Source organism: Pseudopodoces humilis, chromosome 3, assembly GCF_049639895.1.
Source record: "Pseudopodoces humilis isolate 2021_Gansu_Grassland_sample_001 chromosome 3, ASM4963989v1, whole genome shotgun sequence".
NCBI lineage: Eukaryota > Metazoa > Chordata > Aves > Passeriformes > Paridae > Pseudopodoces > Pseudopodoces humilis.
Window position 1 is genome coordinate 92,696,028 of NC_142202.1, and position 19,829 is coordinate 92,715,856.

The window sequence follows — 19,829 nt, forward strand, 5'->3', positions numbered from 1 at the left end:
TCTCCAGCCTTTGATCATCTTTATGGTCCTCCTTTGGACCTCTCCAGTCTATCCTTATCCTTCTTGCATTGTGAGGACCAGAATGGGACACAAGAGTCCACTCACAGCCTGACAAGTGCTGAGAAGAGCAGCATGCTCTGTCTCTGCTCGTAATACCCCTCTGGATGAAGCTTAGGAACCTATTTGCCATCTTTGCTGCAGCAGTGTGCTGCTGACACATATTCAGCTTGCCCACTGCGACAGTCCCAGGTCCTTTCAGCAAGGCTGCTCCCCAACCACACAAATCCTAGCCTGTAGGAGGCTCTTTTGCTTATTCTAACAGACATGCAGGGCTTTGCACTTGCCTCTGTTAAAGTTCATACTGCTCTTGATAGTCTATTCTTTTAGTCTCTCCAGGTCTCTCTGACATGTAAGCCCCTCAGTTCAGTGTCACCACCAAACTTGGTGAGGGTACTTTCAATCCCACCAACCAACTAATTTCTGAAGATATTAGAGCGGTATGGGGACCAGTATCAGTCCCTGAGGGTTCCATTTGTGACAGATAGCCAGCCTGAATGATGCCACTGAATGTGGCAATTATGAGAATTAAAAACCAGCCTCATTTATTTCCCACAGTACAATAGGATCTAACTTCTCATCTTGTTGAATACCACCCTTTAAGGAAGTAAAAGACTGGTGTTAAATGTTACCAGATCCTAGAAAGGAACAGAACAGCCCAGTGACTTTTGCTCATTAAAGAATATAATAGTCATTATGAGTTAACATCCTCATTGTTACAGGACACCTTAAACATCCTTAAATATATATCAAATTTTTTATGGATACTGTTGAGGAGTACAATTGGTGCCGGTAGCTGCATGAGCACCTGCAGTTCAAGCTGCTCATGGATCTCTGAGTGATGCAGCCTGAGGCAAGAGGCCTTGAACTGCCAACACCTTGCACAGCAAGGGCCCCAGGGACCTGTGGCTCAGCCTGATGAACACAGAGATATGGCAGGAGCTGAGATCAAGGGAGAAAGAGATTTTTGTGAGTGGTAAAACTGTGAGGGTGCAAAAGCCCAGGGGCTTCTTGGTTGGGATTCTCTTCAGAGGCATCAGCTTGAGCTGTTTCAGTGTGAGTTCACTGTGAATAAATGGCATTATGGCATGAGGCATCCGAGACTGATATGGGAGACCCAGGGTGAAATCCATGAGGAAACCTGGTCTGACTGGGAGAGTGGGGTGTGCAGGGAGTGAAATGGGGACTGGTCAGATCACTGGAGCTGCCCACTGTGAAGGGGCTCTGGTCCCTGCTGTGAAAGTCTCTGGTGGTGAGACTGTCACTATCCTGTCTGGATGGTCAGACAGGGAGTTTTCCTTAAAAGATACTAGGAAAAGTCCATCTTCCAGGAAGATGCTTTGCTATTTTCTGTACTGCAGAGTAATATTGTGTGATGTGAGTGCTCTTACTGTCTGAATTTTGATGCTTTTTCAAAATTTCTGTGTCAGACAGTAAACACATTCCTTAAAGGCCAACTTGTCATCTTTCAGGTCCTCTATTTATATAGCAAGGTTTTGCCTAATTAATGTTTTAGAAATATTTATCTGTTCCTAGTTTAGACTGTAGACTTAGGAAGATAATTCTTTTTAGCATTTCTTTTTAGGCCCAAGTTTCAGGCTTATACCTAGGCTGCTCACAGTTACTATAGAAACAGAAAATGCCCCACAGAAAAAGAGAATTTTTCTTATGCATCCACCATTGATGTTCATTAACTACTTGATACTGTCTTTGAGGGTAATCATAGAAAATGATGTAATTTTTAGCCTCAGTGGGTCTTCCAGCTTTAGACAGTAGAATATAAGTTACATGGTATCATGTGTTAATAAAATAAGTGTTTGTCAGGCTTAGCAATTCCAGTGGCAAAGAATGTACCCTGGGTTAGTGATAAGCTTGTTGTGTAGCATACACAGTTTTATTATAGATATTTGAATTAGGAAAAGCTGGTATAGTTTTTGTTGTTTTGGGGGGTTTTTAAAGTGTTGTACCTGCTTCTTCATTTTCTGACATATCCTCTGAATTAGCATAAGCGGTTTAAATATTGTTGTGGGAAGTACACACAGAAAAAATCTGGACTGCTTTGTTTTGTACTGAGGGTTCTATAGAAATGTGGGGAAACACATTTGCAAATGGCAGTTGGGCCATATGAGTTGTCATAATCAAATCCTTTATTTATGTGTTTTTTTCTTTCTCTTTACATCTTTTTTTCTGTCCAAGTCAATAAGATTTCCTCTAAACATGATGGGATCTTGTTTGATTGTACTTACATAGCCTTTTATTGTAATGGCTTGTAATCAAACTTTTCCTGCAACTTCAGGAGAAAAGAAGGCAGAACAGTAAAATATTTGAGATTCCCATGTGATGAGAAAAAAATAAGCCTGTCTGACTCAGTTCTGGTTATGTCCTTTCAATACAAAACTCCGATCAGCATGCTATAGTTTATTCCATAACTTTTATTTTTCCAGGTACAACTGTGCCAGCATTGTTAAATAGCACCTCCAATCAACTTTACCTTCATTTTCACTCTGACATTAGTGTGGCAGCAGCTGGTTTTCACCTGGAATACAAAAGTAAGGCTCCTTGTTTCTTGAAACTTTCTCAGAAAAAGCATGTGTATAGAAAAGGAAACAGATATTTTACATTTTTCTTTTTGCATGCTTGTTTGGTTTATTTTTTTCTTTCCTGACTTCCAAGCCTTGTATAAGTGGTATCTATTAAACTGAAATTTTAAATGAAGTGACATTTGAAATTGATGGAAAGCAGCTTTCACTAATTAGCACCACATAACAATTCAACCTGGCAATTCATAACAGCATTTTTAAAATGTGAGGTTTAATGCTGATGTGGTTTTCTTAACTTATTTCAGTTTAGTTCTGAAGCTTAGGTGACAAAAAGTAAGAGTTAATTTCCCTGTGTGGAAATAGATAAAACAAGAGAAGATAATATATTTTTTCCTATTAATATGTGCATATATTTATGCCTTGTAGTTCTTTCAAACTTGTTCTTTTCCTTCAAATTATTTTCTCTCAAAAAATAGATGTAATAGCAAAAATCCAACATTTTAGTCTCAGAGCTACAAGAAAACACAACAGTTATCTTGGTAAATCACTGGTGGTATAAACAGAATAATCTAAAAATTTTCATGGTGAATTCTGCTAGATATCAACCTTTTATATATTTTTTGAGAAACTTAATTCTAAATTACAGAGGTGTGGAGTTATAAACATAGCAGGTTACCTCATATAATCATATTTAAGTCAAACACATTTGCATTATTACATCTCTTCAAAACTTAAATTCTATAGAATAATAGTAAATTCAGTACATGTGCTTACACAGCTCATGTGATTTTAACTGGAAATAGGTATTGCTAAGAATATTCTACAATTTAAAAAGTAATATTATGAGTTGACAGTCTGAGGAGTGCTTAGATGAAGTACAAAAAGTAAATCATAATTTTTGAAGCATCTCTTTTTTCAAAGGCCATTCAAGAATTTTCTTGAAAATTGAGTTAGCTTTTATATTTCATTGAGTCCTATAATAATATCTAAGAATGCTAATGTCATTTTTAATATTTTGAAGAAGTACACGTAAGTAAATAAACATGGATGATTTTTAATGTTCTATTTAGGATTGTGAATAAAAATTTTAAAGAAAATATAAAGCTGCAAAGAATTTTGAAAGACTAGATTTATAGTTCATAATAAATATTTTAATCTGACTGTAGTCACAAGACAGTCCTATGTTTTCATTTAATCTCCTGCGTAGTTCAAATATTTATATGCAGATATGTTGTAGGGTTTATTTTAGAACAATCATTCTAGTGGTGATATAGAATGAAAATATGAATATTACCTCTGCAGGAATTTTCTTAGAATCTACTGTTTAGAGAAATATTTTTTGTTTGATTGTGCTTTTTTTGGTGGTTTTTTTTTGTTTGTTTGTTTTTGTTTGGATTTTTTGGGGGTTTTGTTTTGTTTTGGTTTTGGTTTTTTTTTTTGGTCTGGGGACTCCTCCTCCACAGTTGGTCATCTTGTTTTCCTTCTCCAGTACTTCTCTTACCCTTCCGTGAAATTAAAATTCCATATGAAGTATAAAGAAGTACACATTAATTCTAGAAATTCATAGAATGAGCATTTTAAATTTTTATTTTACTATATCAATTTTATTATCCCTGCAACTCCTTAACAAAACATGTTCTGTTAACAAGTGAAATCACTTAGATTGATACTTTTACTTGACTCTTAATTGCCAGTTTCCCAGCTGTGTTCTCTTAAAGCATCTACTGGACTTCAGTGGTGCTAATATTTCAAGGCCAGTGTTTCTTAGAAGTGCACCTTAGCACAAGTCAAGGTAGTGTTGAGCATTCAGATGTTAGTTAACTATTCTTAGTTGCTAGTCTGACAGGAGAGAAAAAAATTGTTTCTTATGTGCCTATGCGGTCTCTGCAGGGCTAGTAGGAGTACGGTGTATCTCTGTGTGACTGGCTAAAGAAACTCAGCCAGTTCCCACAGCAAGAATTTACAGGTTTATATTGAGCAGTCACTTTTTCACATGAGGAAAGTGGTCATGGCAGCAAGCCTGACAGAGCTCAAGAAGTGTTTGGAGAATTCTCTCAGACACGTGATATGACCCTTGGGATGTCCTGTGTAGGGCCAAGAATGGGATTTGATGATCCTTTTGGGTCCCTTCCAAATTAGCATATTCTATGAGTCTGTGATATAATTACTTCTCTAGGAGGAAGACAGTTAGGAGTTAAAGTGAAGACAATTAGTTTTCCAATTATAGATATTAACAGAAAAATATCCATTCACAATAAGAAGCTGTTGAATGCATTGAGTCCAAATTTTTAATTCAAATCCTACATCAGCAGACTACAGCAGGGATAGAAGACACAAAATGTACCTACTAGTGTTTCATCTAGCCTTATCTTTTGCATGCATTACAAATTAGAGTAGTAGGTGAAACTGCTCTAAAATAACCATTAAGGTATTCTGCAGAACCCTGATGTCCGTATATAAAAAGTCTTAATTACAGCATTAGAAAGTAAGAATTATTTAGGAACATTCCCTTCATCCCAGAAGAAATTCCAAGGAGCAACAGAGGAGACTGTCTTTAAGTCACTACTACATTATTTACACATGATAAAAATTATGCCTCTACAAATAGCACATCATATTTTAGAATAAATATTTAAGTATTTCAACTTAAAAGATATTTCACCAGCATAAATGTTATAAGCATGCCTGGGTTTGGATCAATATGTTAGGAAAAACTTTACTCCAGTAAGATATATTTAATTTGCAAACACTTGATTCATGTCTTATATTCTGCACTATATATTGTTTTGAAGTAACTTTACAGAAATTCATAGATTATAAAAGCTTCAGCCACTGATGAAAACTTATTCAAATCATAAATATTTCAAGATAATTTAAATATTTGAATAATTTTATTTCTTGAAACATTTTCTTCCTTTTACCAATGTCTTTCTGTTGCCCTGTCCACTTGCAGATTTTTTCTATGTATGTCTTTATTTTTGTGGGAGGGATCTGAACAGTCTGCTCCTGCAAACCTAAGTCTATGTCTAATCTAGGTAGTGCATAGTGTTCTTTTGTAGACTTCAAAAACATACAAGTCTTAAGGCAAATAATACAATTTTTAACTTACTTTAGGATGTTTTCATGTTAGACATCAAGAATGCAAAAGGTCATTTTCCCAAGTTAAGTGGTCTACTGAATTTGTATTCTATGGTCAGATTGATGACTTAGATTTTTTCCTTTTGTTTCTTTGTTATTTGTTTGTTTTACTCCTTCATTTGTTTGGTTTTTGGTTTTGTTTTGTTTTTCAAGTCAGATACACTCAATTTAAAAGAAATAATTGATCAGTGCCTTAGAAAAATGTCATTCTGGTCACAGCATAATTGTAAGTATTGTTGAGGGCTGCTATGCGATGTTTCCTGCTATTGCAGAAGGACTGTAGGTTTTTAAACTGGTTCCAGCAACCTGTGGTTAACAAAGAGGTAAAATATGCAACAGATTACTGTAGAAAAGATGAGAATTAATCATTTAACCAATCTTTCATATGCATGTGCTAGAATAAATACCAAATATAATTATTTTCACAGCCATCAGCAAGTCAAATCAAAGAGTGCTCTGTTGAATTCTTATATGTACAACAGTAGGAAGAATAAATATCCCTGCTATTTGATCAAATTCCTTTTAATCTAATGAATGAAGGAATCAGGTATCCAAAAAGGTGTGATTTAGAAATGTGACTGTTTTAATTCCACAGCATTTGTGGCTATTGATCTTTTAAGATTGGCCTTAAAATCTAATCTATTCATTCAGTAGTAGTTTTTTCCTTAATATTCAAACAAATAAAAAAATAAAAAGTCTGGAAATAATGAGTGTTTGCTCAACATGCTGCATGAACTTCTCGGTTAAAGTCAAGTTTGTTTTAATAAAAACTGAATATATGCTGAATATTGATATATAGATTCAGACCACAAACATCACTGAATATCTATCTATCTATCTATCTATCTATCTATCTATCTATCTATCTATCTATCTATCTATCTATCTATCTATCATCTATCTATCTCTCCAAATTTAGAGATTAAAATTAATTGTTTCAGTAAAAATCTTGTTTTGTGCAATCAATATTTTAATAATGTCATCTAGCTCTATTACCTTGAATTAGGATATATGGCACAGGTCAGCATCACTCATTTTGTAAGCTTTTAATTTATTGCTATACCAAGATGGTGGAATATGTATGAGAATATAAGCTTACTTTTACCAACATCTCCTTTTCTGAAGCCACTCTATCATGTCTTTTCAAGTGTTAAAAGTTATTGGCAGCTGAAATAACTGCAAAGGGGACTAGAGAACAATTGACTGTCTTTTGTAGTACTTCTCTATCATGAAATTATCTGATAAATTAAAAGATGAAAATCAGACTAGCAGAGAAGAAAATATATTCTTCCAAGTAGCATATTGTATTTTACAGGTCCAGTTTAGGATCTTTCATGCAATTTGATTTTTAATGCAGCTCTTCAGTGCAAGTCTTTTCTTTTTCCCCATGTTAAAGCAGGTGTTAATCATAAACATGCCATTTTTAATTTAGCAGGTCCTGATCCTGTCAGTATATCTGTACAACTTACTAGTTGTTGACAAGAATGTGACCTTTCTGCAGTAACTCATTGAGATAAAGGTATTTTCTAGGCTGGTGCCCGAAGCATGAAGTTTTGAAAGGGACAGCTTGGATTTTGATATACACCATCATCAAAATGGAAAGAACAATTCACTCCAGCTTGATGTTTGTAATATAATAAAGCATAATATGTTTCCGTTAGCTGCTTGGGGGTGGGAGGAATTAAAAAAAGAAAGCCTGATGACTTTTGGTCCAGCTGACAAGATATTCTTGTATTGCCCAGTTCTCAGCTTTCTGAAATGGACACTAATGGGCATTCAGATTGTCAGATATGCCAGCAAGGATTTTATTTCAGCCAGCAATGGCAGTGATGTTTGGACAGAATTTGAGATAATCATAGGCATGGATATAATTATGTAAGTAAAGCATATTTGTCTTATGCCACAGTAGAGTCAAGAAAGTGTTTAGCAAACAGTAAGTGGAAGAAAGGAGAGGGTTATCACTCTTGACATTGATATATTATCTTTTGTACTGCATAGCAGAAGCTGAGCTCTGAAAAACATGCACTTAAGAAATCTTTGTTCTTTTTTGATTGGTTGGACTTGACATTTAACATGTTTTCCCTGTATTACCAACTCTTCACATACTATCTAGTTTAATAATGTATTTCAGAGTCTCTGAATATTTCCTAGTTTGTCCCCAGATACCAGAATTTTGCTTTCTCTCAAGCATTCTTTTGATTTTTGGACCTGTTCTAACTAAACCAATTTTCAAACTACACTGCAGTAGTATTAGGAAAGATTAGAATAACAGGGATTTGCGGATTCAGAATTGTATTTGATTCTGCTTTCAACTTTCTCTTGCTTTTGGGAAGGTAATATTGCTTCTTAGTATCAGGTATATCAAAGAAAGTCTAAGTGTTTTATGTCATTCTGATAGAATATTCTATAATTGGCATCATCAGACCAAAGAAGTACTATATACAAAATGTTACGAAAAGTATAAGCAGCTAGCAGAAAAAAAATCTTTTACCTAATTATTAGAATTTTTTAAATACATAATATACTACAATATCTAAAAGTTACATAGAAAGTTTGAAGGTTTTTGATTGATCATAGTCTGTTTAAATTCTGTATGCTATTTGACCAATGATGGAATAAGCTATATAAAAAGAATATTATTAGTACCACTGTGCAGCCACTGTATTAGCTGTTTCTGTAACTCAGAAAAATACATAAAAGTAATTTTATTCATACAGATCAAAGCCTGCAGTCCTCTTACTCTCAACATACAGGAATGCTGTGTTCCAAAATACAAATTTCTTGATGATAGGAAGGGAACCTCAAATTTATATTCACAGAATTCAGCAAGTACATTGATATCTGTAAGCAATTTAGTCACTGTTAGTGTCTTTGTTAGGTGCTTATCTATTTAAAAACAGTGATGTTGGAGCAGATCTTTTAAAATTTTATTTTCTATTCAAAAGTGAAAAGGGTAAGAAAATGCAGGAATAAGCATCAATTTGCTTAAGTTGCATCTGAACACTGGATTCACAAATTAGTGAACAGCAGTCTACCTACGATACTTTGAATTATTGCGATGACTCATTACACTTAATGCTGAAAAAAACAGTTTGTGTGGATGCACATCACAGCTATTTAGTACTTTTACTCAAAGGAATTTTCCAGACACGAATACATTTATGGTACTGTGGAATACCAACTGATTGACCAAAAGAATAATAATAAGTAACCTGCAGCAAAGCCCAAACCATTGAAGTTAATGACAATATCTTCATGATTATTTGGACCACTACAGCACCTCATACTGACCACACATGAAACTAGTAGCAGCCGTGTGAAGTCACCATAACATCATTTGAAAGTTGATTATATTGGAAGAATATCAAAATTTGTAAATTCTGTGACAGATATTCCTGAAAATCTTTAAAGAATGTTTAGATTTTTTCCTAAATTATACACTTCAGTACACAAAATAACTACTTCAGGGAGGTCCAATTGTTTGCAACTATTAAATAATTATTTATTTGCTAATTTGAAATTTTTTTATTTGATACCTCTTGCATCATTTGTTATGAAGGTTTGATGGTTTTCACTCAGAATTAGAATGGCTTGTCATTAGCTTAATTCCTGATAAAAGTGAAATATAGTAAAACTCAAGGGCACAGAACAAACAAGGAACATTCAGGACCATAGAATTTAATTCCAAGAAAGAAAAAAAATTGGCACAGCAATCCCAATTTACTGTGAAACTATAAAATCTATTTCAGACTTCCATGTGCTTTATTAGAAAAAATATATTTACTTCAGCTAAAACTTGAGCTGGAATTGTGTGAAATTTTATTTGTGCATTCAATATTTGTAAAGCATTTATATTTGAGTGATGAAAAGTACATTTCTCTCTCCACTTTCTTCACAAGGATAGGAAAGGATTGAAAAAAAAAACAATAAAGGAAAATGAGCAAACAAACCTAGCTCAGGCTTTTTAACAAACTAAAATCACAGTGCTGCTTTGGAGACTCGAAAACTGTGTAATGTGTCACAGCAATGTGACCTAGTAACTGGTACTGTTACAGTGTATAATCTTTGTGCTTCAGCCATACCGCTTTGTATTCTGCAAAACAGTTCTGAAAACTTATGTGTTTTAAACAAAATTTCAGTATATTGTTGAAATGAATTTTTAATTAATGTTTCCATAAAACCCCATAATTCTGTGGAAAGAATTCATTAAGGCAGAGAATATCAATGAAGACCTGCTGTCCACTTATCTATGTTTTCTCAATCTTGGTCTTTACTTTTTCCAGCTGTAGGCCTTGCTGCCTGTCCAGAACCAGTAATTCCTAGCAATGGGATCAAATCAGGAGATAGATATATGGTGAATGATGTTTTGTCATTTCAGTGTGAGCCGGGATACACATTACAGGTATTGCTTTCTTTCTTTTTGACTTTGAAAAACACACTGTGGAATGATTTCAATAAAATGCCAAGCGGCCTGCCCAAAATGTATTCTAATGGAGAGTATGTAGTATGCACATAGAGAAAATTTAGGCAGAGCCTATACGAGTGCTCCCAAATTATAAAGCTACAAATGTGTAGCATTTCTTGCCCTCAATAAATCTGGCAAATATTGTCTCACATCAACAAACATCGAGCAGTAAAAGCCATCAAAATGAACATTGAAATAACATAGATAAAATGTTTTCTCTAGAAAATAGTTATAGCACTATACTATAGAGTGCTGTGCTTTCCTTTTGGAGGATTGATTTGTCTAGGTGAAATTTTAATGTAGAAATACATTGTGGGATTTCATATTCTGCTCAGAAATTGTGGAAGTTAATTTTTAAAGCAAATTTTATTAATGCTAAATCTACTCTTAAAAATTTTTCATGGAAAAGTATTAAGAACTAGTTCCTTGATTGGGGATGTTCTCTGTTCACACACTGGTTTAGTTTCCCATGGTAGACATATCACTGAGCTGCTCTTTGTAAATGTTTCAGCACTCTGTAAATCTAAGACTAAAAGCTTCTTTTCTTTCCTCATTAGTTTCTCTAATTTATTTGTATATAATCCACCACTTGTAAAATACATTGAGAACACTTGGGTTCAGAATCTTTTGGCTGTTAGTTGATCCCTCCCAAGACAGTGTAAAACCTGTATCCAAGAAAGCAAAGCACCACAACTTCTGCTCCTTAAAAGGATAAAGTTCCCCGTCTGAGGACTGCCAATTCAGCGTTCCCACAACATATATAGGATATTTCCTTGGTCTCCATATTTCTTACCAGTCTCCTAAAATTCTTGCAGGATTCAGACTAAGCATCTCATCTCTAGGCTGCTTGTGGGAACACATGCACATGAAACACCTCTCTCCAAGTAACTAGGAGTACACTTACCTTTTCAGTCATGTATGGCAGGTATAGGTTAAGTATTAAAACTAAATTATTTCCTTTATTTGTATTATGTGACTTGAAACAACCTGCATCAGAAGCATTCCATATCCATAGGGGGGGAAAAAAGATATTCTAGTATCCTGCTACTTAGAAAAGATTTGACGAGCACAACAAAGACAACTCTCTATTCACCCTGAGCACTCATTGCTTATTTGACAGTTTGTGGGTTACTTAAAATGCAGCTGATTGTTCATATATGAACTACTTAAATGTTTTTCTTCCAAAATTATTATTATTTTGAGAATACCTAATGGTACAAACCCAATAACATTTGGACTTTTTAACTTTATTTTCTCTATTTCATCTTTCCCTTACAGTATCCTTTGTAGTTAGCATGTCAGTAAGAAAATGAGAGATTTGATAACGTTTTTATGACATGGTCACTTCAGAAGGACTATCTGTCATTAAAAGTTGACACCAAAATAGATTTAGACTCTCATTTATAGAGCTATTGAGCCATTAACAGTTTTCTATTTAAAAAAAAAAAAAAAAAGTAGCAATGAACTAAACAAATGATGAAAGGACATATTATGTGTCTATACCTATATTCCTATAGTTGAGCCAATGACATGGGAACTGAAATTTCATCTTCAGCACTATTTATTTGTTGAATGGCATGCTGGCATGATTTTGGCCTAGCTGAAATATCATAGCAGTAATTATCACAAGCCAGAAACTATTCCTCACAGGCAGCTTGCATTGTGGCACTTTTTTTATAGATAAATTCAGAAGAAAAAAGTTAAGGCGGTAGATATATAAATCACTGTGCATTTGCACTCAGTCCCAGACAATTCCACTAGTATAGATGTAGTTTATATGTCCTTTTAGGGTTTTTGTATGCATTGAGCTGATTTTAGCAGTATTCATCTGTAGACTCAGGACAGTCTATTTCAATGCAGAATCTACCTGGAAGTCAGCCTGTAATAAACTTGATTACACAACAATAAATATAAATGTATTTTAAGAATTGTTGGATTAAAAAAGTAATCTCTTTTCTTTTTGTTTGGTTTTTTTTTGAGAAAGGTTCCTATTTTGAATATTTGTAGAAAAGTTGTGTGCAATTCTTTATATATTTTTATTCAGGTCCGCTTTATGGGGAAAGAATCAAGATCTGCTGGTAGGGCTGTTATATATTTGCCATTCATATAATTGCCAAGAGGTGTTTTTTTAGTGCCTCATTGCTGTGATCCAGGTCACTGCTTCTGAGCTGTTATGACTGAAATACGTTTAGGCAAACATCTGATTTATGGCTAAGCTTATAGTAGTGATCTGACAGGAAAAAAGTGAAAAACTAAACCTATACTAATGATTTCCTATGGAGATGGAGAAATATATAATACAATTTATTTAATATAAGAAACAGACACATAATCTCAATCAGCTGTTTAGATTTTCATTGTGACACTAGAGATAAACAGCCATACTCCTCCAAGGAATGATACATACTAAGAACAGGAACTTTACTCTTATTGTCCTTTGTCAGTGATATCAAAAATTTAACACAGGTATCAAACTTGAAACTGCTTAGATTTAGTGGGGTGACCTCTACTTGTATTGCCCATCATATTGCAGACTCTTTTATCCCTACCTTTTTCAACTAGGAAATGCCTAAATTTTGAATATTTTAAAAAGGCCATCATTATTCTGTTTTTAATTACATGATTAGAAATGAATACATGCTCAAGGAACTGCATCATCAGCTATTCTGTCCGACTAACTGCACCTATTTTTATATACTTAAAGGGATTCTATTATTAAATATTTTTTTAAATTTTATAGCATATTGTATCTTAACTGTATATATTCCAACTCTAAACTTTTTCAATACATCTAAAAATTTAATTTAACTGTGGAAGCTGACATATATAAAAAGTAGTTTCACGAGCTTGTTTAAAGTGTAAAACAAAGGTCATCAATATGCAAATTCAATAGAAAAGAGTTTGAATCTTTTCAAAATATTGCTGAGAATTGCTGTGCTGTATGGACTTTGCTGGAAGAAAGTACATACATATCTATATATGCAGCATGTAACTCAGGACAAGTAAAAATGGAACCAAATTAAAAAGAAATAATAATGAAAATAATGCTCTATGAGGCACAGTATGTTTGCTATTCAACAAGTATAGACCAGCATAACTTTTCAGAATCTTTTTTTTTTCCCTCTAGCTGTGAATTTATCCTCAATCTGTAAAGAACATATTCACAGCTAGCAATAACAGCTAGCTGTGGATTAGTTTATAATTGAGACTTACCAGAAAAGTCATAGAGCTCAAACTACTACCTGGAGATGCATAAGAAAGGTAATTGCTAGCTGTAGGATTAAGTGTCTCCCCACAGGAGGGAACTTTAAAAGACTGAAATCAGAGTGTGCTCTTGTTGGAAAGAGGATTGAAGCTAGAGGAATCATTTAATTTTATTTTTCAAAAGATCCTTTATAGGCTATTTTACGTTTGTCCTGTCTGTGGTAGTTAAATTACGGCTTCCCCCTTGACTCACATCAGAGATATGCAATCACAGAAAACTAAAAAAAATAAAATAAAACAATGAAATAATGGATTCTAGAAAGAGGGAGTAAAACAGGGAATATTGCATTAATTAAATTATTGAAAACCTCATCCATTTTGCAAGTAACTAAGATGATACAGTAAGTGCATGGACATTTTTTCCTTTAAAAAGGTTTTTTTAAAAAATATATTTTTATTGAATTATCAATTTGGACTCTTTTTAGAAGAAAAAGACTAATTTATTTTCCACTCTTTTTGTGAAAACTGATCCTTTTTTTCCTTCCAAGTAATTTTCTGGATATGTTTTAGTTAGGCTTTCAGAAGATGATTGCCTAAATATACTTAACAAAATGATTAAAGTAGTTTTATTCCATGCAATTCTATATGAACTTTATTCAAGGTAATGTGTAAGCATTACAAATGATGTGGGAGAAATGTCATCAAATGGATTTTCTTTTACTGCAGTTTACCTATTCTTTATTTTTCTAATTTTTATGATATTATGATTGCTATGGACAAATAATATTTAAATAAATCTTCATATTATATTGATAAGATGTGCTGCCTTACTAAATTTTAGACTCATAGTACACTTGCCAAAAATAAATTAGGGATGTTAAGTAACCTGCATGAGTCTGTACATCCAAATTATTAAAACAGAAACTAAACTTTGTTCTCAGTTCTGTGTCTCAGTCTTTATATCAGTTGTTCTTACTCCTGCCAGTTTATTCAGCTTTTGGATTTCAGCAGCAGAATGCATAACCTGAGTATCTTGAAGGACAGAATTGACCAACAAAAGACTTTTTGTGCTACTGTTAAGTTTCCAGTTTGAACTGTTCCTAGGGAAAACAAAGATGGGAGCATTTTGGTCCTAGGTAGTCACCCTGAGGTATGTGGGATTGGACTGTACAAATTACACACACCCATGTCTTGATTAACTTCCTACCACCACATGAGTCCGCTTTGTTCTTGAGATTTTTCTTACAAATAAGCAGAATAAATTAAACACAACAGCTAAATAAAGAGACATTCTATATTTATATTTATTAAATAAAGAGACACTCGTATTTCTGCAGCTGTCTGCCGAGATGTTGCATGAATGCAGTGGGTCGTGTTGTGAGGCCGTGTGAGAGGTCAAGGCCTGCTGCTATTTGCTGATGACAGTCTTAGCATGGTCCACATGGAACATCTGTAGCAAGTAGATGTGGAACCAGTTCCTCTCTGTCTTTACTACTGATGCAGAGCAGTGGTTGATTCATTCTGGATTGCAGCATGAAAATCAAACACTATGATTTCACTGTAGCTGGAATACACTGGAATGGAAACAGGCAGTGAACTAATCAGACTATATGAGCGCACATGGTAGCTGCTTCCATCTTATAATAATACTTCTAAGAAATTTCCAAGTTACTAGAGAAAAGTTACTTTAGAACATTTATTCAATAGAAAAATGAGAACATAAAACCAGAACTATTTGAAAATAGAGTTTCATTGAAGTAATTATCATGTACTTGGCTGATATAAGAACATACTCTGATTAGATTATCCAGGAGGTCCTCTGTAGCTCTATCTTTCAGGAAAGTCCCATAAATGAGTATCTGTAATCTGATGTTTTGCCCTTTCCAAACAGGGGCGTTCTCATATTTCTTGTATGCCAGGAACAGTTCGACGCTGGAACTATCCATCTCCTCTCTGCATTGGTATGGAAACTTGTTTTCAGTTTTCTGACCATCAGTCACAAGAAACCCCTGACCTTGTCATGCCCATTATTCCTCAACTTAATTCTGCTTCATTCAAAACTTTTTTGAGTTTCCATTTGTATCTATGAAATATGAAAAAAAAAATTAAAAAAGGACAATTTTTTATCTACATACGGTTAAATGGTATTTAAAAAAATATTGTGAGAGTGGGTAAAGGAGGAAACCCATATGTTAACCATTTTTGTAGCTTTCCCTGGCTACACTGCTTTGAATCAGGATGAATCTTCTTCATAAAGGAGAGGAAGTTAACAGATTCCTTTTGCAGGGTGCTCAACTAGGAAAACTTAGGAGCCAGGCAGGTTGTGCAGGGCACCTAGGAGATTTCCTAAAGCAGGCACTAGAGAGCAGCTCTGAAGCCAAGCCTTCAGGAGTGGTGGAATGAAAAGGAGTTTTAGGGATCCAGAAATGTCTGGCTCTTTTAATCTGAGAAATGTCATCTGTTAAATGACTCTGAGTTGAAAAGTAAAGCTAAAAAGCATTTTCCTTTTAAGTACATTTAGACCTTAGCCAAACAGATCTGGGTCTTCTGTGTGTAGAAAATAATCTTCTGCCGTATTTTTTCTTGATTAGACAAAATTTAAGAGAGTCAAGGTTCTACTGTATTTTGGTATGCGACTTCAAGAAAAAGCAGGAAGTGAGGGGTGAGAAGCACAAGTCCATCATAATGTACTGTCACTTTAGCTTTGAAATACATTCTTCAGTGAAAGCTTTTCATTTCAATATTCAATCAGCAAAAGCTAGTTCTATTAGTTTCATATCTCAGAGGAATTCAAAATATTGGAATGATATTGAACAACACTAATGTGAAATAATTTATAGATTCCTTGACAAGTTCAGCCCATACATTATTTTGTATTGTCAAATTATTTTGTATTGCTTCTACAAAACAGTCACTTTTGATTGATATAAAAGCAGTACATTTCCTTCCAATAAGTTTTAGAAATGGAAAATGTATTCAAGGAGGGGTGTTTTGGGCTCTGGGCACTTTTTGTTGTTTCTTTTTATGGTAACCTTATGTTTCACCTTGCATATTAAATATCATTCCTTTTTGCAAACATTGAGCTCTTTGAATTATGAAATTGTGCTATCCTGGGAGCTAAAATACCCCTAAGAAAAGAAACAAACCATTAAAGCATAACCCTCCCTCTTCTCTTGCTTCTAACACTTAAGTTGTTCATTTTTATAGAATGCAAACAAAAATCAGTGCAATTATTACAACAGACAGTATCACAGTATCATAACTGTGTTATCAGATCATGTATTAATGTAATGCCTGGCATGAAGATTCACAGGCCTTAAAGTAATGACTCCTCAAGTACTAAATATAAATTACAATATTCTAATTTGATTTCTTAAAGTTATTCTTACTTCATACTGCTGTCCTAGTGTATGTGTAAACTCAGACACTTTTTTGCAGGTTGCTTCATATATTTACAGCTTTGCTTTATGTCATCCTACATGATGCAAATGGGTTTTAAATTTCCAAACATGAATTTGCTGAATAGAAGCATACCAACAGAAAGCAAAGAATTATTCTGTTATGCAGCAAGTCTATTGTCTTTCTGAATTAAAGTAAAAACTGTGGTGGAGGCATTTGTTTGCTGTTTTGTTTTTAAATTCAAGTGTATTTTTTATTATATTGAGTATTAGATTTGTTGCTGCATCATGATTTGGGATCATAATTCAGTTTAATTCTAGATTTGTTCCTCTGATTGTGAAACATATCTCAACATATCACCAGACATTTTTAACAGTAATTGCGAAGTTGAGACAATGGGTTGTCCTGTCTATATGTGCAACTACACATTTGTAGTTATATTACAGTAAACATACCACCTTAAGTAAAGATTTTGCTCTAAACTGATTCCATTTTTTTTCCTCCTTTATGTGGAGTGTTTTGACTATAATAAATTTCACTGCTTTTGTGTCATGGGAACAAAATGAAAAATCCATTTTGAATTAAGCATATGTCAAATACTAAGAAATAATATTAATAAAAGATACAGTGATTTTCTTTTTCGTTTTAATAGCTAAATGTGGTGGAACACTGACAAACATGGCTGGTGTGATCCTGAGCCCAGGTTTTCCTGGAAATTACCCCAGTAACTTAGATTGTACATGGAAAATTTTGTTGCCTATTGGATATGGTAAGTAAACTTATATTGGAAGAGCAATTATTTGTAATAATCAGATTTAAATGTATATTTTTATATATTTATATAAATTAAAATTATATTATTGTACATATTTTATTTCCAATATGACGTGGACTTTATCTAGTGAATATGTTGCGAGCCCTAACATAATTATTTGCTATATTTGAAATGAAAATGGTTGGCAATTTTAAAATGTGACTTTGCCAGATAAACTTGTTATTTACTCAGTCTGTCTCAGAAACTGATTTCAAAGCAAATGAGATCTGTGGCATGAAGAAATATCAGGTGAAATAAATAATTTGACTTCTAAATTAAATAATGGTCTTTTGTTCTCCAAGTGACTTTTTAAACAGTATTTTATGTTCTATAAAAGTAGACAAAACCTCACTTCTAGAACTACGAATTTGGTTAAAAGCATTCTCAAACTCTAATCCAAATCCTAGATTACAATTGCCAACTTAGAATCTTTGTAGGTTTACATGGAAACTGTTGCCATACAAAAAATACCTTCAGAAATAAGTAATAACTATGTTGAAAAGGTAATCATGGATAATAAGGAATCTGTAAGTACAAAACACAGTCTTTTATCGTTATTAGAACTGAAAGAGGAATAAGTTTTCTTGCCGTGAAAATTCACGTCCCATACTATAAATTCAATGCCAATGTTCAACAAGAAAATTAATTTTAAAAACTCATTACTAAGTTTACTATTCTTATCTGAGGAAATTAGTTTATTTTCCACGTTCTCCACTTGCATTCATAAGAGGGATTTTTGTAGTGAGATTTACTGCTTTCATAGTATTTCACTAAGTTAATCTGTAGAACTGCTTTGCTGCTCTTTAGAACAATGCCCTTTATCAGTGAACACAGGGTAAAACTGAACCACCATAATTATGGATAGCCTTAGTAGCCTTAGATATCCTTATAGATGTAGGATAACCACAGACAGAACATCCTTTGCTAGTTTGGACATTGTCCAGCTACATTTCCAAGGTAATAGAAATGATAAGTAATGTCATCCTAGTTAGGTTATTACAATACTGCCTTTGAAAAATAGACCTTCATATGTGTCAGAGTTGCTCTTTTTCTTTAAGCTTTTCCATGTAGAAAATTTTTCATGAATTAATTGCACATGAGCACCTTGTATCCTGTTATTATTTTGCTCACTTCTTTGAAAGTCTCTGGTAGTGGTTATTCTACAAATAGAAAATATAATAGTTTTGTTTAGTAAGGGTTTTAACACATACAATGTGTTCATAGCACTGATCTATCATTGCCTTCAAAAATACTACCAAAGATGTTTTTTACCACCAAGTTCCTACAGTGATATTCTTCCTCAAGTATTTTTTTAAATAATCCTCATATAATATCTTTACATCAGGTTAAAAAAAAACCTAATTGATGTGATCTTTCACAAAGTACTTCTACTTGGGTATTATTTTAATTTGAAGTATAAGCTTGTCTACTGAAAAGCTGTTTGTTTACATACATTCTACTGTATTAAAACAACTGTGTGCTTAAACAGTCTAAGAATAAAATTGTGGGAGCTAAATGTGTACCAAAATATAGTCCTTTCTTCATTATATGAAAATATATCAGTCATGTAAAAGAAGACAGTACTAAAATCGAAATAATTTAAAATTGAACATATATATTTTCAAGTGAGTTGTTGTGATTTTAAAATTATCACATGTAGCTGTTAATTAATTAACATTTGTGAAAACTATTACCTCAGCTTGGAATTTTAATTATTCAGAGTATTTTCAAGTGAGAGAGGAAGTGCTGTTGAGATTCAAGCAGGAAGTACTATAATTATAGTTTGACCAGATAATGATTTATTTTCTGCAGGTATCAGTTTTATTCCATGTAATTTTATGTAAGAAATTTTTTAGTGTAGAAAAATTCTTCTCTGACATATCAAATTGACAGTTGCAAATTGTATAAACTTGGACTTAAGGCTTGAGGGAACACATACAATGTGTCCTCTAATTGAAATAAGCACATTTGAAACTACTTCAGCTAGTTGTCTTTAAACCTACTTTAATATTTTTAAAACACAAAGCTTTTCTATACTGAAGATATACAACTAGACATAGAAATTCCTTCTCAGAAATTAAACTAGAATGATTCAGTTTTAAAGGTACACCACAGCTCACCAGAGAATATTTCATAACAGAAAATGCTTTTATTCAAATACCTAAATAATGTTTGGGCTCTATATCAATATGCCAAATTTGATTATCTGCTT

The 19,829-nt window shown here is 33.4% G+C and overlaps 1 protein-coding gene across 1 annotated transcript in view; it reads left to right on the forward strand.

Moving 5' to 3' along the window:
- The window catches only part of CSMD1 (CUB and Sushi multiple domains 1), a 1,065,588-nt gene that overhangs the window by 922,700 nt on the left and 123,059 nt on the right, over positions 1-19,829 (forward strand). Inside the window, exons 37-40 of the mRNA XM_014251392.2 lie at positions 2,502-2,606; positions 10,019-10,137; positions 15,296-15,365; positions 17,456-17,572. Coding sequence (XP_014106867.1) covers positions 2,502-2,606; positions 10,019-10,137; positions 15,296-15,365; positions 17,456-17,572 — 411 coding nt within the window. The remainder of the gene's footprint in view (positions 1-2,501; positions 2,607-10,018; positions 10,138-15,295; positions 15,366-17,455; positions 17,573-19,829) is intronic.